Below are 24868 nucleotides of genomic sequence, written 5' to 3' on the forward strand. Positions count from 1 at the left end.
ATAGAGAAACAATGGGTTTTGAACATGGATATCAGGGAGCTCAGGACAATGATCCCCAAGAAGTGGGAAACAGAGAGGGGAGGGCTTATGATTGCCCTGGCTCGCAGCCTGGAGAGTTTCAAGATGGCGACAGCACCAGAAGAGGACCCAGGGAGGGCCCAGTGGTTTCCCTCAGGTGAGAAGACCTAGTTGGGAGGACAAGAAGCCATGGTGGCTAGAGGGGGAGCAGAACGGGATACCAGGGAGTAGAGAGCTGGAGAGAGAGGAGAGAGAGAGAGAACTGGATCCCTGGAGGATCTCCTTGAGTCTTCAGCTGAGTACTGATCAGCACAGGCCTGGCAAGAAACCACCGGAAGCCAGGAAAAGAGCTACCTAAAAGGAGCAGAGGGAACGCTCCTGTGAACTGTCAGGAGGCCTGCAATAGTGTTTCCACCAGTCAGAATGGAGTCTCGGAACCCACAAGGTGTCAAGGAAAGGACTCAGAAGAGCATCACCTCAGTGACAGGGAAAAGTTTAGTCCTCAAGCCCACTTTGGTTTTGCCAACAAAGGTTAAAAGCAGACTCGAAAGACTCCAACCGTGTCCAAGTGACTTAACCATGTTCCAGAACAAGGCTCAAGAATCCTTCTGGGAATACAGAAACACCCAGTCCCAGTACCGAACAAGGTAAAATTCAAAATCACAACACCCAATCAACCCTCTGGCCGCAAGGAAAGACGCAGAAAAAAATAAAGAGGAAGGAACACTGTTCTATCTATCTTACCAATTCTATGAACGTCACAGTCACCTCCTCTCCCACCTTAAGGCTATTATTATTTTCTTCTCTACACACCAAGATGTTGTTTGGTTTATTACAACGGCATCCATTACTACTGTTATTTTAAAAGACTTTGTGAACAAATGCATCACTAAACGAGAGTACCAAACAAGAGAAATTTCTGCAGCGCTTCACAAGGGATGCAGGTCTCTTCCTCCCTATCTTCCTTTGCCGCCTTCTCTTTCTGTCTCTGCAGAAAGTCCTCACCTTCTTTCCCTGAATCCCTGGCCTGTCCTTCCCTTTGCAGGCCATTTCACAGAATACGGAATGCATGGCTAGCTTTTTGGTGAAAAACCTTGTTCCTGTCTTTGATTTTTTTTTTTTTAACTGGCAGATTTTAATGTTTCACGTGTACCTCTCAAAGACGGAGTACGCCTCCCCGGCCACCCCCACCCTGGTAGCTCAGGGTCTTTGGTTCTGCCCACTACGCAGCTCCGGGGGTCGGTGGCCCGCGGTGGGTAAAGGTTCCCCCGGCCCCGCTCTGCTTTGCCCCGACCCCACCTGCCCTGTCCTCGGGCAGGCAGACGGCAGCTTCGGCAAACATACATGCACCTCCACTTTGCCTTCGGATGAAGTCGCTCTCTGGCGTGCAGTGTGTGCCTGCTGAGCTCCCCAGGCTGTCGATGAAGTGAGGGGAAGTGGAGGGGAGTCAAGGGAGCGGGGAGAAAGCCCCCGAAGGGCGGGAGAGAAGAGTTACAGTGTCGAAGACCGGCAGACAAAAAGGGCCACTCAGTAACGAGAGGGAGATGCGCGAGTCAAGCGAGCAGACCCCACGTGCACAGAGGGAGGAGAGAGCGCGGAGGAGGCGCGCGAAGGCTGAACTCCCAGGCTGTCCGACCGAAAGCCCGGGCCGTGGGGGGCGCGGGCGCGGGCGGTCCGAGCGCAGGTCCGGGGGCAAGCGTGCCCCTGTCCGCAGCCGCCCGCGATGAGCGAGGCGAGCCGGGTGTGCTCGGGCTACTACAGCCTCAACCACAGCTTCGTGGAGCCCTTCGAGTGCCCCCGGAGCGGCGAGGGGGCCGCCCTGCTCTACTGCTGCGGCTTCGCCGACCTCAAGTACTGCTGCAGCGAGCCGGGCAGCTACTTCCCCTACAAGCACAGCTATATGTGGAGCCTCAGGTGGGCAGGGCGGCGGGCTGGCGGCGGGCTCCGGGGAGGCAACGAGCGGTGCCAGCCCGGGAGTGGGAGGGTCGCCCGCTCGGGTCGGGTCCCTCAGGAAGGACATGGAGCCTCCGAGGGCGGGTGAGGGACCAGCAGACAAAGCGCGCCCGGCTCGGAGCTCCCCCACCCCGGACCCCGGGGCCCGCCCGGTGCTGCCCCCGTCCGGCGAGGGTCAGGCTGTGGCGGCCAAAAGTGTGCGTGGGCCCTGGACCCCGGGCGAGGCTGGCGCGGGAGGAGCTCGGGAGCAGCGCGGGCTGTGCGCCCAGGGCGCACGCGGTACCGGCTCGGCTGGCCCCGCTCAGCCCCGCGCCGGGTCTCCACGCCCGCCAGGGACGAGTTCCAGGCAGGAGGCTCCGCCGGCAGAGAGGAGACACGCAGATAACTTGAGGAGGTTTTCATTCTCTTTTTGGTTTGTTTGGGCATTTGGTGCTTTGAGCAGAAAGGGGACGACTTTGGGACTCATTTTAAGGTATTAACCAAGGGCCAGAGTATTTAAAGTCTCTCTGAGGGTGAGAAGAAATCAAAGAGGTGTGTGTGTGTGTGTACTTTATAATTTGCTCTTTTCAGATGATCCGAAACTGACCCAGAACCGAACTGGAGACCTACAGTAGGCAGGGAAAGTTTTACTTGCTATAATACTCCATAGAACCTTTTTCAGGACACCCCTTTCTTAACACCTGAGCCACTCGGCCATTACTGGAAAGACAAGAGACTTTCTAAGGTGGAGTCTTTCTTGCCTCTTTTTCCTATGATGGGAATTTTACTTATTCCACCTAGTATTTATGCAGATATTTTCACTGTAAAATGCTTTCTGCGCCCCTCCCCCGCCCCAAGATTGTAACCTTTGAACTCCACTCTTTGATTTCGCCTGGAGAATGAATGTGAAAGAATTCCAAACCCACCTTCAGTTGTTTCGCACAAACTAATTAGCTTATGCCTGACAAGAGAGAGATTCTGCTAGTAAGCGGAAGAGTGGTGTTTCTCTAATCCTCTAGCATGATCCAGAATTTGTCACACATGTCCAGTCCACAGCAACTGACTTTAAATGTTATTTCTTGAGGCAGTAAAATAATTTTTCCAAAAGGTATTGCAAGCGTCAAAAAAATCTCAAAAGGAGTGCCACTTACCAAGAAGTTCAGCTAACAACATTGTGTTGTGCCGGAGTGGGGCATAATCTTGCAAAATAATGGCAGCTTACCCCTCTCATTTGGAGAAGTAATCAGTATTGCACTGGCACATTATCCGGCCTTTTGGAAAATAGCATAGTAACCCAGCTCTGAGTCCTTGGAGGTGTTAATAATGGTGGCAGCACCTCCGACAGAGACTGGCAACTCTTAAGTCAAACTCAATTGGAAAAGTGCCTGGGATTCTCAGATCCTTGAATAGTTCCAAAGTGACAGGCAGCAGAGGATAGGTTTATGAGGGCACGAAGAATGAATAGCTTGCCGGGTCTTCATTCAGCACGGACACAACGGACAGTATAGCTCAGTTCCTAGGACACACAAAAATCATTTCAACTGAGAGCATCTGTCGGCAATGTTAAACCTGGGGATCTTGTTAGTTATTGAGCACTGAGAACACAATGGGGAGGCAAAAATTCAGCGCTTCATCTCCCTCACATTCTTTGCTCTTCGCCCAAATTGAAAATAGTCCAACTGCGAAAAATATTCCCGAAGTCACTAGCAGTTGTTCTGAGATTCTGCAGCTGCTGGAGAAAGGCACAGCACAGCTACTCCGAGGCAAGCAAAGGTGCTGAGTAGGAGAACTGCGGCGTGAACAAGGCAGCAACTTCGGACCCCCCCGCAGGGACTGGAAAGCCGACTGCCATCCCGGTGCTGGGAGGAGAGGATAATTCTCCCTTTCCTGCGTCTGGCCCACCACAATCTTTGCTCCTTCTCCAAATCCCTACCCTCTCGGGGCTTCCTTTGGTAACCTGCTTCAGGACCTAGGAAAATGATGCCAGTTGCACAGGGCAAAACATGAGTTCAGTAAGCGGTTGTCAAAAGGACTATTTTAGGAGATTCCTGGAGTTTCATCTTTATCTAGAGTTTTGTACGCATGAAGCAACGCTTCTATAAAATGGAACTGTGATACAAGCTGTCTGTCCAGATTATGAAGGTGGTGTTAATAATGGTGGCAGCACCTCGGACTCCCCATTGTGTTCTCAGCGCTCATTAACCAACGAGATAAGGGATAAGCTGCCATTATTTTCTTTAATTATAATAGAAAGCAGAAAGAGAATGCTTTGTTTTTCCTACAAATCATGTGATGGGCTTTTAAATTGTGTACATTAAAAGCTCACAGTATGCATGTTGAATTTAATTAGGTTGACAATTTTACTTTTAAATGGACTAAATTACTTTTTACTTGGAGCATTTTTTTAAAAACCGGTTCTCATTTCAAGAATCTTTCTAGATGTGTGGCAGCCTAGCTGTCTTGTGCAGCGGATAATGTTAATTAAGTGGCTTATGTTCCCCTGTGTCTGTGCGTAGTCCTAACCCTCCCTGATGTATATAATCTACAAAAGTCAGCTTTGGTGCCAACAAACATGAAAGAGGACTTTCCAGAGCCAGGGAGTCTCGCCCTTGGAAGAGAGTGCACAAGTGAGGGCAAACTCCAATTTAAATATAAAACATATATTGACTTTAGCCACAGAATTATCCAGTCTTCACTGTGTGCAGGGCTAGGGGGATTGGGCTGACATTAATAAACCAAGCACAAGTATCTTTGGAGGTCTCACTCCACTCCTTTGTGGCCAAGGAGGCAATCTCTAAATGGCAGGGGGCTTTATCTCGTAAAATCAAGGATAAATGGGATGAGCTTAAGCACCTCCCTTTTAATGCTGTTCTCCTTTTTTCCAGAACCCTAACACACCTAGCCTCCCTGGTCAGATTCTCCCCTCCTTCTCTTTGGTACTTGTCAAACTTGTCGGGGCCCTAATCTCTAGGAAATAGCAGAAGCCTGCAGGCAGGCCAGGACGATGATGAAGAAAAAGGTCATTACTTGTCAATGACCATTTCAATGATGATTACTCTTCAGTGATGATTATACCATGATTTACTTCCCCCTTTTTTTTTTTTTTTAGAGTCGGGGGAGGGGAGAAGGGACAGAGGGAGAGAATCTCAAGCAGGCTCCTCACCCAGCCTGAGCCTGTCTAGGGGCTTGATCTCACCACCCTGAGATCATAATTTGAGCTAAAATCAGGAGTCGGAGGCTTGGGGCGCCTGGGTGGTTCAGTAGAGCTTCACTACTTTTGCACCAGTCAGTATTTTTCTATTCATTTTTTGTGGGTGAACACGATTTTTCCTTCTAAAATATAATTTTTTTTTAAGATTTTTAAAAAAATTTATTTATTTGACAGCGCGAGAGAGCACAAGCAGGGGGAACAGTAGAGGGAGAGGGAGAAGCAGGCTTCCCGCCAAGCAGGGAGCCCGATGCGGGGCTCGATCCCAGGACCCTGGGATCATGACCTGAGCCAAAGCAGACGCTTAACCATCTGAGCCACCCAGGTGCCCCTAAAATATACTAATAGAGGTTTCTTCGACTGAAATATCTTTAAACTCGCCCGGGAGAATCACGTGACCTTTCACCTGCCATATGAGTTCACATAGTTTTCTATACTAATGTTAACATATAAATGTGTAAAGAAAATAGAAGAATTTGATGAAAGCAAAAGGTGAGCTATAGATTTCAATCATGTACTGTTTATACTAAAATATAGTTTGGCTAGGAATGACTGAAGCAAGGATGAACAATCTTCAGACCTTCTCTCTAGTGTATGTGTAAACCAGTGAGGATGTTCTTCCTGTTTCTTCAGCATCGGTGCCCTGGTTGGACTGGGAACTGCTGCCCTTGTTCTGCTTGCCTTTGTCGTCAGCGTCTGTGTCCTCTGCTACTTATTTCTGTCTACAAAGCCTCGAAAGTTAGACACTGGCCTTAAACTTCAGCACCTCGAGGCTTCTTCCACTCACGAAGGTAATCCGCATCCATTATTTGCAGCCAACTTCCTGCACTCTGTTCAAGAGAATCACCTGTCCCTGGGTGACACACCATCCGGTGAGCCATGAATGCTTTTTAAAAATTCAACTCATTATGTGCCTTTATAGAAATTCATAGGAAATTAGGCATTAATGCTGAAATACCTTTGAGAAATTGGGCCAAAGGACAGAAGAGGGGCAGGATGAAAATGTTCTCATGAAAAACTTGTTCTCATGGATCCACTAAATCGCTCTACTGTATTTAAGGCTGTCAGTTATAAAGGTTTTAGCTTCATGGAGTTGTTAAATTTTGTTTGTGATAGAGCCAAAGATGTAGAATAAATAGAGGAGCAAAATATCTGATAATTAATTCTCAGGGTTGCATTGCTCAAGATGGGTCAGTCGGTGGGCAGCTGAGCATTCACCTGGGTGCCTGAGAGCTGCAGAATTCAGAGGAGGTACCTAAAATATCTCAGAGGCATACAAAAGGAATAGAAAAACAGGAAAGGTAAATAGAAGACCGTCTTTGTTCTTGAATAGATGACAAACTAGTTAAGGTATACGTGTGTGCAGGCGCGCATGGAAGAGTGACTATAAAGTAGAAAGAAATGTTTATGTATAGTTTGTGGAACTGGGATTCATTATCTCAGTTACAAAGTGCCACACAAATGCTAATTGCTAGCATTATGAAATTCAGTCAGAAAGAATTGTTATGATTTTTGTGAATATAAATTTCTGTTAGTGTATTTAAAAAGTAGTAGTCATAAATTTTGAGATATATAGAGCGTATTTTAATAAAAATTTAGAATATATAAATAGAATCTATTTAGAATAAGATACAAGTGCTCAGTAACTTCTATTTAAAAAGAGAATGAAAAAGTTTACTTTAAAAATTTTTGGAAAATCACCTGCTCAGATGCTCTCTTTCGGCTGAACTCTGAAACTTATATTTCTGGAGTACATGCTCTGTGACCTTATCAAATACAGTCGCTGAATGATCGCATTAGCTCTACTTTCCTTTTCTGTAGAGGAGGTCTCTCTCAGAGGGCATCCTGCGTCACAGAGCAAGAGGCCAAGCTCCCTTAGCAGTTCTTTCTCTGAAGCACTGTTTGGAACTGTGTGGCCGAATTGACAGGTTGTTAGTTGAATTTAGTCCAATGGCTTAGATCCTGTTTCTTCACAGGCAAAATGAAGCAGTGGATTAGTGACTACCAAATCATTAGATCTTAAACTCAGTTTGTTTTTATATTATTTTTATTTATTTTTATTTTTTATTATATATGTGTATATATATATATAAACATATGTATATGTATATACATATAATGTATTATTTGTTTCAGGGGTACAGGTCTGTGATTCATCGGCCTTACACAATTCCCAGTGCTCACCATATTACCTATCCTCCCCAATGCATAAAATGAATTTTTGTCTCAAGTGCTTAGATAATTTAACGTGGACATTCTTAAATTTTACTATACATAAGAATCACCTAGGGATTTCGTTAAGACCGCAAACTCCAGACTCTGCATTTTAAAACAAACAGCTTCCCTTCCCAGCTAAGTAAGCCCTCGCTCCCCTGCTGTCTACTCTCCACAAAGCAGCCAAAGTGCGCCTGTTACAAGCTAAGTCAGGTCTTGTCATTCCTCTGCTAAAAAATCCTAATTGCTTCCCATCTCTCTTGTTAGATACAGAAGTCTTAACTGGGACCTACCAGGGCTTCTGTGGTCTGCCCTCTCCGCCCCCATTTCTCTCATCTCCTGTGCCCAGACACATTGGCCTCTTTGCTGTTCCTTGAAACTCCTCTGCCTCAGGGCCTTTGCATGTGCTGTCACCATTGTCCAGAAGGCTTTTCCCTCAGATACCCATATGACTTTCACTTTCTTTAAATCTTTACTAAAAGTCACCTTCCTAGGGAGTTCTTCCCTGGTCACCATATCTGGTGACTTAACTCCCCTTCAACATTTCATACCCCCTTCCTGTTTTATTTTTCTCCTAAGCATGTGGCACTAATATACTATATAATTTAGTTACCTATTGTCTTAACTTTTCTCCACTCCAACTGGAAAGTAAGTTCCAGGAAAATAATAATTTTCACTTGTTTCCTCACTACTGTATCCCTACTGCCTAGAGCACTAGCAATGTTTGTTGAATGAATTGAATGAGTAGTGCTACACCTTTATAGTAGGTGATCACAGGAGCATCTTTATTGTCCCCTCTAGAGGTATCAGACAATCATTGAATGTCTCCTCTATGCCATGTGTTGTGCTAAATAGAAGTTGGTTGTTTTTCCTGGTTGATCTCAGGGACTGCCCCCAAATGTTATTTCATGTTGGCTCTGAGAACCTAGCAACAGAGTTAGCTGGCTTGTTGATTCAAGTCTTGTAGTCTCATTGCTGTTTAGCTAAGGAGATCCACTGATGCACTTCTGAGGTAGTTAGAGGAAGCTGCTTTCTTGCATTGAAATGTCTCCTCTCAAAAACATTGTTTATCAGGCCAGCAAATTAACTCCAGACACCTTTTCCTGAGTGCTTGCTATTGACAAGGCAGGATTTTATATGATCGCTGCCTTCCTGCTGCTTTCCAATGAGGTGATTTTGGTCCTTTGGTTTGATTTTAACCAAATCAGACATGGTGCAGAGCCCAAAACAAAATAGGTAATCGAAATGTCACTGAAATAGGAAGAGAAAAACGGTTTATATTTGAAAGTGACCCTTTAGAGTGAAAACATTGTGGTGCTGTTGTGAGGTGTCATGCTCTGTTCCAGTGATTCTCCCACCTAGGAATAGGTTCCAGTGTTCTAGCTATTAAAAACAAAAAGTCTTTATTCCACTTAAGGGATGCCTTCAAGGTCAAGGATAGTAAAATGTTTGCAGAAGAACCAAGTAGGTAAACATTACATCAGAGGAAACCGGTTTCATCTTCTTTCAAAATGATCTGTTCTTGGGGCACCTGGGTGGCTCGGTCGTTAAGTGTCTGCCTTCAGCTCAGGTCATGATCCCAGGGTCCTGGGATCGAGCCCCGCATCGGGCTCTCTGCTAGGAGGGAAGCCTGCTTCTCCCTCTCCCACTCCCCCTGCTTGTGTTCCTGCTCTCGCTCGCTCTCTCTGTCAAATAAATAAATAAAATCTTAAAAAAAAAAAAAGATCTGTTCTTAAGAGTCGACCTCCCATTATTTTGCATTAATTTTTATAATTGAGACTGTTTTCATTACAGGCAATTCAAATGGCCTAAAGGGAAAAATGTCTTTGTGCACATTCTAAAACTGACCTAGGGCACTGAACTTTTCTGTTTCTATAAAAGACAACCGTCTAAGTCTAATCTTAGGCAGTTGTGCCAAGGTTTTTCCCTTGTGTTTCTTTATTCTATTGGTCTTTTTTTTTTTTAAGATTTATTTATTCATTTGAGAGAAAGAGCGAGAGCATGAGTGGGGGTGGGGGTAGAGGGAGAGGCCTGAAGGAGAAGCAGACACCCCGCTGAGCAGGGAGCCCAGTTCAGGGCTGGATCCCGGGACCCTGGGATCATGACCTGAGCCGAAGGCAGACGCTTAACCGACTGAGCCACCCAGGCACCCCAAAGATTTTTTTTGTAAGATTTTATTTATTTATTCATTTGAGAGAGCAAGAATGAGAGAGAGAGAGAGAGAGAGAGAGCACACGAGAGGGGGGAGGGTCAGAGGGAGAAGCAGACTCCCCGCCGAGCAGGGAGCCCGATGCGGGACTCGATCCAGGGACTCCAGGATCATGACCTGAGCCGAAGGCAGACGCTTAACCGACTGAGCCACCCAGGCATCCCCTCCTTTTTAATGTATACAGTTTAAGCCTTTATACGTTTTGAATTGATCCTGAAAACAGCAGGCCGCTGGGAGCGCCTGCACAGGTTCACTGGGCTACCTCCAGGGCTCGCTTTGTGCACAGAGGCTGTGGCTAGGAAATTGATTGCCCTTAAATTGTATCCCATCATCTTTTTGTTCCCTTTTTTTGTGTGTTGTGAGCTATGTGTTTCAAATGCCAGCGTTTAAAAGAAGCCCATTGCTTGTGGGCTGTAGAGGTCTGAGACGATGACCGTGTGAAGGGCATCTTTCTGAGCAGACCCTCCTGAGGGGGGGTCTCATTTCATAAGCTGTAGAAGAATTAATGGCTAAGAGAGAAGCAGTTAGCAGGCTGAATGTCCCAGATCCCTGCTTCTCAAACTCTTCTGCTGGAAAATCCTTAAAGGGGAATGAGAAAGGAACCTGCACCTCCAGAATTCCAGGGGCTAGACTGGAAAGACTTGCCTGAGGCCTGTGAACTTTAAATTATTTGAAGTTTCATTTTATTTTTATTTTTTTCCCATCTTATTTTTAAAATTTACATCACTGTTCAATTTGGCTGAATGTAATGGCTTGTTTTACTCTAATAATAACATCTTCTCCTTCTCATATCTGAAGAAAATTGGTGCTCCAGGAAGATCAAGCACATCCACCCTGTGGTTTTGAGCATCCACTGACACTCGGGGTTGCGGAGGGAGGGGTGGAGGCCTGAGGAGAGGGGCTGTTGGAAGCAGAGTTCTGGATGGAAATTAAAAGGGCGGGGGCGCCTGGGTGGCTCAGTTGGTTAAAAGGGCGGACATTAGTAGAGCTGCTTGGCACAAATAAAATAATACAGTTGGATAGAGATAATAGACAACTCCAAGCCCCTGTATCTGGTGGTCTCTTTTGTAAAGGCAGGTGATATAAATGAAAAAGGGTAAGCAAATCCTCAGTAAGGTGCAGCTGTCTAGGAGAAAAACATAAATTACATATGGAATACTGAGAAAGCACATTTGAAGATCACATAATTGTTTCTTCTACCCATTAAGCAAAACATGACTCGGACTGGCTCAGAATGGTCTGCTCTATTTCTTCTTCTTAGAAGAGTCACCTAGAAAGAAAAACCTTTCTTTCAATTCGCTTTTATTGATGGAAAATTAGAAAATACAGAGAAACAAACAAACAGTGTCTTCCGTGATTCCACCATACAGAGATGAGGGTTATGAACACTATGTTGAATTCTTCCATGGATTTTTGATATGCAGCTCTCCATACATGACCATAACAAAGTGGGGGGGATGAGTCTTGTGCTATTTTTTTTCACTGAACAATATTGACATCTTTGTTTGCCAATGAATAAATGCCTTTGCCAAAGAATAGTTCCACTTTAATATCCTGACATAGTGCTATGATTTTTTATTCTTTTATTTCGATATAACTTCACACTTCCAGAAAAATTGCAAGAATAGTATAGAGAAGGTTGTAGACCCCTCCTCAGATTTACTTCATTGTTAATATTTTGCCTCATTTTCTTTATCATCAACTCTCTCTCAGTGTATATTTTCTGAACCATTTGAAAATAATTTGCAGATATCATGCCTTTTTTTTTTTTTAAAGATTTATTTATTTATTTGACAGAGAGAGACACAGCGAGAGAGGGAACACAAGCAGGGGGGGTGGGAGAGGGAGACACAGGCTTCCCGTGGATCAGGGAGCCCGATGTGGGGCTCGATGCGGGGCTCGATCCCATGACCCTTGGATCATGACCTGAGCCGAAGGCAGACACTTAACGACTGAGCCACCCAGGCGCCCCGGATATCATGCCTTTTAACCATAAGTATTTCAGTAAGTTTTTCCTAAGAACTTACTTTTTTTTCTTACATAGTTATAGTATGTTTATCAAAGTCAGGACATGTAACACTGATAAAGTAATATTATCTCATCTGCAGTTCATATTGAAATTTTGCCAATATCCTTAATAGCGATGTTTTTCTCATCTAGGATCTAGTCTTATAATTCGTTGTCATATTTCTTTAAGCCTCCTTTAATCCCCAGCGTTTCTTTGTCTTTCATGATCTTGATATTTTTGAAAAGCAGAAGCCAGTTATCCTGTAAAGGGCCTTTCAATTTGTCTGGTATTTTCTCATGATTGGAGAGAGATAATACCTTTCGACAGGAATACCACAGAAATCATATTCTCAGGGCATCCTATCAGGAAGCACATAATATTGGTTTGTCCCATTAGGGGTGATGTGAACTTTGATTCGTTGGTTAAGGTTGTATTTGCTGGATTAAGACATTGTAAAGTCACTATTTCTCCTATTAATTCCTAAGTAATTTGTAGGGAGGTACTTTGAGATTGAAAATATTCTGTTCCTCCTCAAACTTTCATCTACTCATTGATGGCTCTTGACTGAATTTTTTCATTCAAAATAATTTTAAAACTATTATTACAATAGTTATAAAATGATGACTTTCCAAGCCCCACATTGTTTGTTATTCTAAGGAATAACAAACATAAGGAAGAGCTTTTCCTTCTCCCCTCTTTATTGACCTATTCCTTTATTTTTTCAGATCAGTATGGACTCAGATGCTTTGTTTTAAAATATTCTATGACTGTCATTATTTATTCTGATGCTTACATTGTCTCAGCTTTGTCCTGTGGGAGCCCCTTTCAATTGGATCCTTTGTCCTTCTGAACTGTGTCCGTAATTTTTTGAGCACTTTTTTGCTTTCTGTCACAAAATGTTCCAGGCAGCCTGTACATCCCCTGTTCCAGCCCTGGAATCTGATATTTCTCTAAAAAGCCTGGTTCATTTTAGTTGGGAATAGTATTTAGAAACCAAAATCTGAGTATACCATATTTTATTATTGACTTTGAGCGAGCTTCCATTTTCTTTTTCATTACACATATACATTGCACAAACTATCTAACTATTTTCTTAGCATAAATCCCTGAGAGTGGACTTGTTGACCAAAGGATGGGCACGTATTAAAGGCTGTGGATACAAGTTGCTAACCGCCCTCCAGAAAAGGACTAGTATTATTATTTCAAAAGATACACATTTTACTAATTTCGTTGAAAAAAGTTAATAGTGTTTTTATCTTAAATTAAGAGTGGGAGCGGGCATTTTAATGTTTGCCATTATTTCTTCTTTTTAAAAATATTTATTTAAGTCATCTCTCCACCTAACATGGGGCTTGAACTCAAGACCCTGAGATCAAGAGTTGCACACTTTTCCAATGGAGACAGCCAGGTACCCCTATCATTATTTCTTCCTTGGCATACTGTTGTTCATATCTTATACACGTTTTTCTATGGGGATGTACGTTTTTCGCTGCTTTAAAAGAACTTTACACACAGGAACTAAACTCTTTTCCACATATATTGCAAATGTTTTCACAGTTGTTTCCCTTGTAATTTAGTATGTGACAATTTTTCAGTTAGAGAAGTTTCTCCTTTTGTATTTTCTCCCTTTAGTTTCATACTTAGAAAGTTCTCACCTCTTTAAAATCTAATCCATGTTGTAGTCCTGGGACAGAAAAAGAGGCTGCTGACTTTATCCCTACTTTGTTGGTTAAGAAATTAGCTTCTATTTATCAAAGCAAAACTAGGAAAAGGTGAGGTTGCTCAGACTGGTTATGATTTCAAGCCCCAAGTTGGGTGCAGAGATTACTTAAAAAATAATAAAAATTTAAAAAATCTTAAAAAAAAGAAAGTTCTCAGCTCACTATAAGTTATAAAGATATGCACCTATATTTTTTTCTAATACATTTATTCATTGTTTTTATGTTAAAATTTTTAATAATGCTGGAATTTTAGTTTTGGTGTAAAGTATGAGGTAGGGATCTGCCTTTTTATTTTGCAAATGAGCCCATTGTCCAAATATCTATTGGATAATCCATCTTTCCCTTGCCAATTTAAAATGTCATAAACTGAATTCTTATATACACTGTGATCTGTTTTTAGACCTTCTGCTCTGTTAAATTTATCACTCTGTTTATTCTTAAGCTAATAATATACTTTAAAAATACTTTAAAAATTATTGTAGTGATATAATTTTAATATCTGACCAGGCAAGACTTTCTCCTCCCTCCCATTACGCTTCTTTATCAAAGTTTCTTGGCTACTCTTGTAGTGTTCAGATTTCCAAATAAACTTCTGAGTCATGTTGTCAAATTTTTAAAAATTAAGTGGTATTTTGATGGGTTTTGCACTAAATTTATAGATAACTTTGGGATCTATTTTTCTTAGTAGCCTTAACACCCCTCCAACAAAACTCTGCTCAAAACTTTTATTAATTAGGCTGCCAAATTATTTTGTAATACCATTCTTTGTTTCAGAAAGGCTTTTTTTTTTTTTAGATTTTATTTATTTATTTGAAAGAGTGAGTGAGCAAGAGAGCAGGAGCAGGGGGATGAGCAGAGGGAGAGGGAGAAGCAGACTCGGCTGAGCAGGGAGCCCGATGCGGGGGCTCGATCCCAGGACTCTGGGATCATGACCTGAGCTGAAGGCAGGCGCTTAACCAAATGAGCCACTCAGGTGCCCTTTAAAAATTTTTTTTTATTATTATTAATTTAATATTTTATTTATTCATTTGAGAGAGAGAGAGAGCACAAGCAGGGTGAGGGGTAGAGGGAGAGGGAGACTCCCAGCTGAGTGGGGATCCAAACTCGGGGCTGGATCTCAGGACCTGGAGATCACAACCCAAGCCAAAGGCAGACGCTTAACCATCTGAACCACCCAGGCGCCCCCAGAAAGGCCTTAAGAACTCATTGAGATCTTAGTAGAAGATGGGGTTATTTGAACTCAACGACAGAAAAGGTTACTGTGCCTCCTAAAGGGACCTTTCTAACGAGGCTGTAATTTCCTACAACTGTTTTTGTCCCTAGATGTAGAAAACCAAATTACTCAGCAGAGCTACCAACACATTTAGTATTTGTGGGTCCTCCTCAGAGCTAAGGGTTAGGCAATCTTGGCTGGCGTTGGAATCAATAAACAAAATAGAAGCTAGTCTCTTGTGAAAATTCATTTAGAGGATTTTAAATATGAGCTAAGTTATTTGTGAGTTATGTTAGTCATCAGTGGCTGCAAAATTTTAATAATGCAGAAAAGGAAAAGGAAAAAAAGGCCCATGGTGGAAAAAAATAGGATAGGAAAAACATTTCTGGATAGAACTGCCTTCACTCACTGATGGACCGATAAAGCCAAAGGGCAAATCTAAGACTGTAGCTTTTACAGTGAATTTTTAACTGTATTTACTTGAGATACCTATATATTCTTAAGAAGGCAGGGCCCTGCACAGGGTAAAGCACAAAAGATCAGCAGGTCACTGGGTAAGTTTTGCCCACTTCATCATTAACATCAGATCCAGCCCTATGCTTCATATTAAATTCGAAGGGAAAACATCCTCTTGCAAATCAGAAACACAGGGTACAGATTTAAGGTGGCTTGTTTTCACTAGGAGGAACTGTGGGATGAGTGGGATGTGTAGATTTTCCACTCAGGAGTAAAGTGAGCTAGTTAATTAGCAATTAGAAGCTGCTGTAGGACTGAGAATGTGACACAGAAGCTAGGGGGATGTAGGCAGATAATGGCAGAAAAGCTTAATTATAGTCCTGGCCAGATAGTCAAAGAGATGAAGACCTGCAGGGGTCTCCAGTATTCTTTTGATATTTTGAAATGGCAGGCAAGGGCAGAGTTCATAGAAGAGTTATAAGATAAATGGATTCCTGAGGACTGGTTCTGAAAATGAATGCAAAATTTAACCATTATAGGAAAAAATATATTGGTATAGTTCGTGATAAGGATATGTGCAAAGATTATTTGATGAATTGGATCTGAATTTTGACAAAGGCCAAACCTTTAATTTAAATACCAATCTGAGAGGTATAGGATTAAAGGAAGGTTGAGATTTCTCTTTGATAACCAGACACCAAAAAAAAAAAAAAAAGAGAGAGAGAGAATGAAAATGGGACATGAGCAGCAGAAAGAACAACTAATATCAAACCCAGAAAAGAACAATAATGTTGGAGCTTCACAGTCTGCATTCAGTAAGGAAAAGGAGGAATTAAATAAGGAAAACCTTTTATGTGTAACAAATCCCTTGGGAGCTCAATGGAATTACAGACTTCTTCTTTAAAATCTAATCCATGTTGTAGTCCTGGGACAGAAAAAGAGGCTGCTGACTTTATCCCTACTTTGTTGGTTAAGAAATTAGCTTCTATTTATCAAAGCAAAACTAGGAAAAGGTGAGGTTGCTCAGACTTCTCTTGCTCTTTTAAAATTATTTCACAGAGATGCAGTTAGCTGGACTCTGTTATCACTATAGCTATTCACTGCAGTTGTTTTTCCCTATGTCCCATTATTCTAACTTACCAGAAAGATATACATTGAAAGCACCTTTGGATTTTCGTAAGCTTTGAGAAGAGAGTCAACACTAGGGGTGTTAACTTGCTAATCAAAATTCCTGCTTCAAATGATATTGGTATGGTGTTTATAACAAATCTTTTCTTGTTTGTGAAGTAAATTGATTCTGTTAGGGGAACTGCTTTGCTTTAAGAAGTCAATCTAAGAAACAAATTTGTACCTACACTGATTAGAAGGATCCAGTAGCCAAGGAAATGAGTCAGGGCTGGAGAATGGGCGTCTTTGTAAGTCCTTGAAGAAAGACCTGTAACACTGGGATATGTTTTTTGCAAGCCTTTAAATCTCAGAGGGCAGTAGACGGGTTAGATAAACTTGGTTGCTGCCGGAAAATACATAATGGAAACTAAAGCTGTCAGAAGGGAGATGACTTAGAGAGAACTCCTAAGTTGGGAAATAACCTCCTGAATTTATTTCCCATTAAAAAAACACAAAAACAAAAACTGTATGTGGCAAGGTAGATAAAAACACATTAAAAGTCTTATTGAAATGTCTTATGATTCTAAGAATGTAAAAAGCTTAGGAAACATGAAGGACAGGAATTAACCAACATTCAGTTCAGACTTCCAGGAACTCCAATAAAATTTTAAGTTTTAGATGTTTAAAGAAACGCTTATGTAAGATGCAAAAGCCACCCAGATAATATGCAACTAATTTACATCTTATATCCTTGATCTTTATCTTTACTTGCTAGAATACTGAAGAGGACAAACAATGCTACGCACATGAAAAATAAACCTATAAAAATGTTTTTCTTTTTTTTTTTTAATTTTATTATGTTATGTTAGTCATCATACAATACATCATTGGTTTTTAATGTGGTCATCCACGATCCATTGTTTTCGTATAACACCCAGTGCTCCATGCAGTACGTGCCCTCCTTAATACCCATCACCGGGCTAACCAATCCCCCCTCCCCTCCCCTCTAAAACCCTCAGTTTGTTTCTCAGAGTCCATAGTCTCTCATGGTTCATCTCTCCCTCCGATTCCCCCCCCTTCATTTTTCCCTTCCTTCTCCTAATGTCCTCAATGCTATTCCTTATGTTCCACAAATAAGTGAAACCATATGATAATTGACTTTCTCTGCTTGACTTATTTCACTTAGCATAATCTCCTCCAGTCCCAGCCATGTTGATGTAAAAGTTGGGTATTCATTCTTTCTGACGGCTGAGTAATATTCCATTGTATATATGGACCACATCTTCTTTATCCATTCATCCATTGAAAGGCATCTCAGCTCTTTCCACAGTTTGGCTATTGCGGACATTGCTGCTATGAACATTGGGGTGCGTATGGCCCTTCTTTTCACTACATCTGTGTCTTTGGGGTAAATACCCAGGAGTGCAATTGCTGGGTCATAGGGTAGCTCTATTTTTAAATTTTTGAGGAACCTCCACACTGTTTTCCAAAGTGGCTGTACCAACTTGCATTCCCACCAACAGTGTAAGAGGGTTCCCCTTTCTCCACAACCTCTCCAACATTTGTTGTTTCTCTCCCTGTCCATTTTTGCCATTCTAACTGGTGTAAGGTGGTATCTCAATGTGGTTTTGATTTGGATTTCCCTGATGGCTAATGATGATGAACATTTTTTCATGTGTCTGTTAGCCATTTGTATGTCTTCTTCAGAGAAGTGTCTTTTCATATCTTCTGCCCACTTTTTGACTTGATTATTTGTTTTTTGGATGTTGAGTTTGAGAAGTTCTTTATAGATCTTGGATACCAGCCCTTTATCTGTAGTGTCATTTGCAAATACCTTCTCCCATTCTGTGGGTTGCCTCTTTGTTTTGTTGACTGTTTCCTTTGCTGTGCAGAAGCTGTTTATCTTGACAAAGTCCCGAAAGTTCATTTTTGCTTTTGTTTCACTACCTTTTGGAGATGTATCTTGAAAGAAGTTGCTGTGGCCGATGTCAAAGAGGTTACTGCCTATGTTCTCCTCTAGGATTTTGATGGATTCCTGTCTCACATTGAGGTCTTTCATCCACTTTGAGTTTATCTTTGTGAATGGTGTTAGAGAATGGTCGAGTTTCATTCTTCTGCATGTGGCTGTCCAATTTTCCCAGCACCATTTATTGAAGAGACTGTCTTTTTTCCATTGCATGTTTTTTCCTGCTTTGTCAAAGATTATTTGACCACAGAGTTGAGGGTCCATATCTGGGTTCTCTATTCTGTTCCATTGGTCTATATGTCTGTCTTGGTGATCACAGCTTTGTAATATAGCTTGAAATCGGGCAACGTGATGCCCCCAGCTTTGTTTTTCATTTTCAACATTTCCTTGGTGATTCGGGGTCTTTTCTGATTTCATACAAATTTTAGGATTGTTTGTTCCAGCACTTTGAAAAATGTCATTGGAATTTTATCAGGATGGCATTGAAGGTATAGATTGCTCTGGGTAGCATAGACATTTTAACAATGTTTATTCTTCCGATCCATGAACATGGAATATTTTTCCATCTTTTTGTGTCTTCTTCAATTTCTTTCATGAGTGTTTTGTAGTTCCTAGAGTATAGATCCTTTACCTCTTTGGTTAAGTTTATTCCGAGGTATCTTATGGTTTTTGGTGCTATTGTAAATGGAATCGTTTCTCTAATTTCTCTTTCTACAGTTGTGTTGTTGGTGTATAAGAAAGCAACTGATTTCTGTGCATTGATTTTGTATCCTGCCACATTACTGAATTGCTGGATGAATTCTAGTAATTTGGGGGTGGAGTCTTTTGGGTTTTCCACATAAAGTATCACGTCGTCTGCGAAAAGAGAGAGTTTGACTTCTTCTTTGCCAATTTGAATACCTTTTATTTCTTTTTGTTGTCTGATTGCTGTTGCTAGGACTTCTAGTACTATGTTGAACAACAGTGGTCAGAGTGGGCACCCTTGACGTGTTCCTGATCTTAAGGGAAAGGCTCTCAGCTTTTCCCCATTGAGGATGATATTCGCTGTGGGTTTTTCATAGATGGATTTTATGAACTTGAGGAATGTTCCCTCTATCCCTATACTCTGGATAGTTTTAATCAGGAAAGGATGTTGTATTTTGTCGAATGCTTTTTCTGCATCAATTGAGAGGCCCATATGGTTCTTCTCCCTCCTCTTATTAATGTGTTCTATCACATTGATTGATTTGCAAATGTTGAACCACCCTTGCATCCCCGGGATAAATCCCACTTGGTCGTGGTGGATGATCCTTTTAATGTATTGTTGGATCCTATTAGCTAGGATTTCGTTGAGGATTTTGGAATCCATATTCATCAGGGATATCGGTTTGAAATTCTCCTTTTTGATGGGGTCTTTGCCTGGTTTGGGGATTAAGGTAATGCTGGCCTCATAGAATGAGTTTGGAAGTTTTCCTTCTGTTTCTATTTTTGTTTTTTTTGGTTTTTTTAAAGATTTTATTTATTTATTTGACAGAGACACAGCGAAAGAGGGAACACAAGCAGAGGGAGTGGGAGTGGGAGAAACAGGCTTCCCACAGAGCAGGGAGCCCGATGCAGGGCTCGATCCCAGGACCCTGGGATCATGACCTGAGCCGAAGGCAGACGCTTAACGACTGAGCCACCCAGGCGCCCCTGTTTCTATTTTTTGAAACAGCTTCAGTAGAATAGGTATTATTTCTTCTTTGAAAGTTTGGTAGAATTCCCCAGGGAATCCATCAGGCCCTGGACTCTTGTGTTTTGGGAGGTTTTTGATCACTGTTTCAGTCTCATTACTGGTTATTGGCCTATTCAGGTTGTCAATTTCTTCCTGTTTCAGTCTTGGCAGCTTATAGGTTTCCAGGAAGGCCTCCATTTCATCCAGATTGCTCAGTTTATTGGCATATAGTTATTGATAATAATTTCTAATAATTGTTTCTATTTCCTTGGTGTTAGTCGTAATCTCTCCCCTTTCATTCATAATTTTATTAATTTGGGTCCTTTCCCTTTTCTTCTGGATAAGTCTGGCCAGTGGTTTATTGATCTTATTAATTCTTTCAAAGAACCAACTTCTAGTTTTGTTGATCTGATCTACTGTGTTTCTGGTTTCTAATTCATTGATTTCTATTCTAATTTTAATTATTTCTCTTCTAATGCGTGGCTTAGGCATCGTTTGTTGCTTTTTCTCTAGTTCTTTAAGGTGTAGAGTGAGTTGGTGAATTCGGGATTTTTCTATTTTTTTGAGTGAGGCTTGGATGGCTATGTATTTCCCCCTTAGGACCACCTTTGCAGTATCCCATAGGTTTTGGACCGATGTGTTTTCGTTCTCATTGATTTCCATGAATTGTTTAAGTTCTTCTTTGATTTCCTGGTTGACCCAAACATTCTTGAGCAGAGTGGTCTTTAGCTTCCAAGTGTTTGAATTTCTGCCAAATTTTTTCTTGTGATTGAGTTCCAGTTTTAAAGCAGTGTGGTCTGAGATTATGCAGGGAATAATCTCAGTCTTTTGGTATCGGTTGAGACCTGATTTGTGACCCAGTATGTGGTCTATTCTGGAGAAAGTTCCATGTGCACTCGAGAAGAATGAGTATTCTGTTGTTTTAGGGTGGAATGTTCTGTAAATATCTATGAGGTCCCTCTGGTCCAATGTTATCATTCAAAGCTCTTGTTTCCTTGTTGATTTTCTGCTTAGATGATCTGTCCATTGCTGAGAGTGGAGTATTGAGGTCTCCTACAATTAACGTATTGTTATCAATGTGACTCTTTATTTTGGTTAACAGTTGGCTTATGTAAATGGCAGCTCCCAAGTTGGGGGCATAGATATTTACAATTGTTAGATCTTCTTTGGATAGACCCTTTAAGAATGATATAGTGTCCTTCGGTGTCTCTTATTACAGACTTTAGTTTAAAATCTAATTTGTCTGATATAAGAATTGCTACCCCAGCATTCTTTTGAGGTCCACTGGCATGGAAGATGGATCTCCATCCCTTCATTTTCAGTCTGGATGTATCTTTAGGTTCAAAATGTCATTTTTCTAATGTTACATGAGGAAAACAGTTTCAGTGGCCCCCACAGAGAATAAGTTCCATTACTTAAGTGCTTAGTAGCTAAATTTTTATCTACTATTTTTTAAAACTCCACTTTGCAAGTAACAGTCAAGTCAAATGTATCGGTTTATTAGATTTTCATACCAGCCTTCCCTACTCCATTTAACAGAGAATGATTGCTGACTGGGCATAGAGCTACTTGCCAGGCTAGAAAATGTCGTGCCTACAACAAATTAACTTTTAAAAAATCAGATTAGATGGTTGAAACATTATGATTGAATGTTGAGAAGGAGAACATTTATTTTACTACCACAGAGGTTCAGGGGTAATGAAACAAAACCATCTACTGAACGATTCTAGGCCCTATGCTTTAAACTTAGGATATTTTAAGATGAGCTCAGAGACCAATACCACCCACATTTCAGTTCTGTGGGCATGATCTGGGAGCTGGAGTGAAACACCGTTCTTCACAACTTGTAAATAATATTGCCCTGTGAGTGTTGAATTCTGAAATCAACCCACAGTGGGGGTATTCTGATGGGGCCTGGAAAGTAGTCTGTACAGTTATTTATAAATGGGCAAAGCCAGGCAGGATGAACACACTGAAAGATGAGAATCGACTTATGCAAGTGGCAAAGGGTAGAGGAAAGATCTGTTTCTAATAGTGGAACCTCTTGGCCAGTGGGTTCTGCTTCGTCCGAGGCAGGTTCAGAGCATGTTTTTCTAAATGCGACTAATTAGGGAGGGAGACGGTGATAGGAACCAACAGGCTGAGCCCTGAGGCACTCCTAAATCTAAGAGGCCTGGAGAAAAAAAGGGACCAACAAGAGATGGAGAAGAAGCAATGGAGACAGGAGGTGAGTCAAGAAAGGGTGATATCCTGGAGGCCAATGAGAGAAAATGCTGCCAGTAGGTCATACAGCATGCAGACCACGAACTGGGCTAGGGATTCAGCACCAGGAGGGCATTAGTGACAGCGGGGATTTATCCAGTGCTTCTACATATTTATACAGTATTTAAATTTGTATATATTGGCGAGCTATATGATACAATTACTTTTCTTTTTTTAAAGATTTAGTTAGTTAGTTAGTTAGTTAGTTAGTTAGTTAGTTAGTTAGTTAGAGCATCTCAAGCAGACTCCACGCTGAGTGCGGAGCCCGATGTGAGGGCTTGATGTCACGATCATGACTTGAGCTGAAATCAAGAGTTGGATGCTTAACTGACTGAGCCACCCAGGCACCCCCTTAACTTTTCTAACAATCATTCTTGAAGAATAATCCATTTCTTTGCTGTGAGCTTTAGTTTTTGTGATGAGCAAAGGTCCATATTCCTCTACCCTCGTGCATTTTGGACTCATATTTCCGTGGAATGAGTGAATGAAATTGTGGCACAAATGTGTTCTTTTTAAACACTACATCTAAACATATTATGATTGCAAAGCCTTAAGAGTGTTGCAAATTATTAAGATAAGCTTTAGTATAGTTTTGTTCATTTTTATGCACAGGGACAGTCACACTTTTATTAAGTAACCCAGAAATTGTTACCTTCTTCTCAAATGTGTAATTTCCTCCATGGAAACATGGAAGAAAGAAGGGTAAGCATGGAAATGAAAATGAAATTCTTACTTCTGTTACTGAGTATTTCCCTAATTTGACTTTCAGAAGGAAACAAAAACAACTTTGAAATGATTCAATTCTCACTCATCCACGTAGCGTTTTCAAGACATATTTTCAATATTGCTCCAAAATGTATTTTTTAAGCACACATCTTAAAAAGCCAAATTTTATGCCATAATTCCAAATAATTATTTCATTTTGTTTTGTGTTTTGCAGGCAACCCAAACAGGAAAACCAAAGCCCCCAATTCAAACGCAGCATCAAATTCAACAATTGAAACATCCGATGAAGCTGATGATACAATTCAAGATCCAAAAATGGATACAACACAAATCAAAACTGTATATTATTAAAAAGCCTGTGTTGCAAAAGCTCACTGGAGAGATGGAGCAATACAAATAAAGAATGCATGTCAAATAGAGTTTGTAATTGTACTTTTCAAAAATTCACCATTCACAAAGCAAGACACAGCTGCATTTTTGATTATTCAATTAATTTATTAAAAACCCACTAAGGTTTCTGATCATATGCAGAAGTTTACTTTTATTTGCTATTTAAGATGTTTCTGTATCACATGAAATTATGCTAATATGTCAGGAGAAATTAAAGGACTTATCAATAACACAGACAAGCGAACCTACACCAGTGCGGAACAATGGGAGATTTGTCACATTACCAACATTTCACAATTCTTTTGATACTGAGAGGCAGTTCTTTTTAGGAGATGGTACTGGATAGGTAAAACTCAGGGGGGATGGTCTTATAAAACAGAGGTGGCAAGTTAAGTCTCCTAGAGATCAACCCCTACCGTTTTTTAGGGCTTGCTGGGTACAAAATGAATGTACTGTCTTTATAAAACCTAACATTCAATAACAAAATAGGTCACAATGTATAATCTGCATAATATTTTCTGCATACCAAGGGATAACCATAACAAAAATCCTTCACTGATAAAGTTCCTACAGAACTTCTAAAATTAAAGTTATAAAAAAATAAGTTCTCTAGTCCCACCTAAGGCTATTGCATTAATACCACTTAAGACGTCTAGAAATAAAACTACGGTTTCTGCACATTATAATTGTCTTAAAAGATTTTTATTCCTAAGTATGATTTCTATTACAAGAACACAGACCTTGTTTTCTAATGGAATTCACTAGGAAAAAAGGATTAATTTTAAAAGCTGGCTCTTTCCAACACATCCACCGTGTTGTATAAAATTACTGTAGTTGAAAGACTAGCCTTTCAAAATGTGTCAAACACGGCTTCTCTGGTCTGAGAGGAAAAAAAAGGAATGCCCTACTGCTCTCGGCATGCAAATCTCAGGTTTAGAAACTTTTGGCCATTAGGCTGTCAAAATTTTTACCAAGAAGTGGGGATGTCTTCTGGACCAGCACTGTGCAGAAGTTTCTGTGATGGTGGAAATGTTCTTTCTATATCTGCACTGTCCATGGTAGCCACTAGCCACATGTGGCAACTGGGCACTTAAAATGTGGCTCGTGCAAGTGAAGAATACATTTATATTTTATTTATTTAATTAATCTAAATTTAAATAGCCACATGTGGCTATATTGAGAGCATAGCTCCAAGATCATTACTGTAACATCTACTGGCCATGCTGGATTTCACACTGGCTGTCTGGCTACACAGATATTCAAAATTACACTATTAATCAGATGTTGCCTCAGGTAAAAACCTAGGGTGAGCAAGTTAAGGCACTGGTACAGTTCTACCTTTGCTGTTCAAGGGCAAGTGCTGATCCCATAAATGACCCAGGAAGCAGGCAAACTGGTCAAGGCCAGCAAAATGCTCATGGCTCCCCAAACTCGTCCTAACCTGTGAGAGATACGGAGGCTGGGCATGGCTGGATGTGTCGCGGATTGCAGCTCCTGGGCTTCATAAGTGGGATTATCATCAAGCTGGCTTAAGACATATACTCTCCTTGGAGGCCAACTGCCCAGGAAGATGGAATCCCAGCACTGGTACTAGCTATAGTCCCTGCCAAACCAGGTTATCTGAGGGAGAGCCACCGGGCTCAACCAATGGACCAACTGGTATGTGTCTCTGTAACTTCGAAGCAGTGGTGCTTCACAGATTGAGACAAAATATTAAGAAAGCGAGAAGCCTCATCAAATTACAA

General features: G+C 41.3%; 1 protein-coding gene across 1 annotated transcript; it reads left to right on the forward strand.

Moving 5' to 3' along the window:
• The first annotated feature begins 1459 nt into the window (after positions 1-1459).
• Positions 1460-23008, forward strand: SHISAL2B (shisa like 2B). The gene is made up of 2 exons (XM_035015061.1): positions 1460-1932; positions 22948-23008. The coding sequence occupies exons 1-2, from the start codon at positions 1742-1744 to the stop codon at positions 23006-23008; spliced, it is 252 nt and encodes an 83-aa protein (XP_034870952.1). The 5' UTR covers positions 1460-1741.
• The last annotated feature ends 1860 nt before the right edge of the window (positions 23009-24868 follow it).

Source organism: Mirounga leonina, unplaced genomic scaffold, assembly GCF_011800145.1.
Source record: "Mirounga leonina isolate KUSES-001 unplaced genomic scaffold, KU_Mleo_1.0 Mir_168, whole genome shotgun sequence".
Lineage (NCBI taxonomy): Eukaryota > Metazoa > Chordata > Mammalia > Carnivora > Phocidae > Mirounga > Mirounga leonina.

Coding starts and splice junctions, on each gene's coding strand:
- SHISAL2B (XM_035015061.1), top strand. CDS start 1,742: ATGAGCGAGGCGAGCCGGGTGTGCTCGGGCTACTACAGCCTCAACCAC. Junction 1,933..22,947: donor AGCTATATGTGGAGCCTCAG/GTGGGCAGGGCG, acceptor TGTGTTTTGCAG/GCAACCCAAACAGGAAAACC.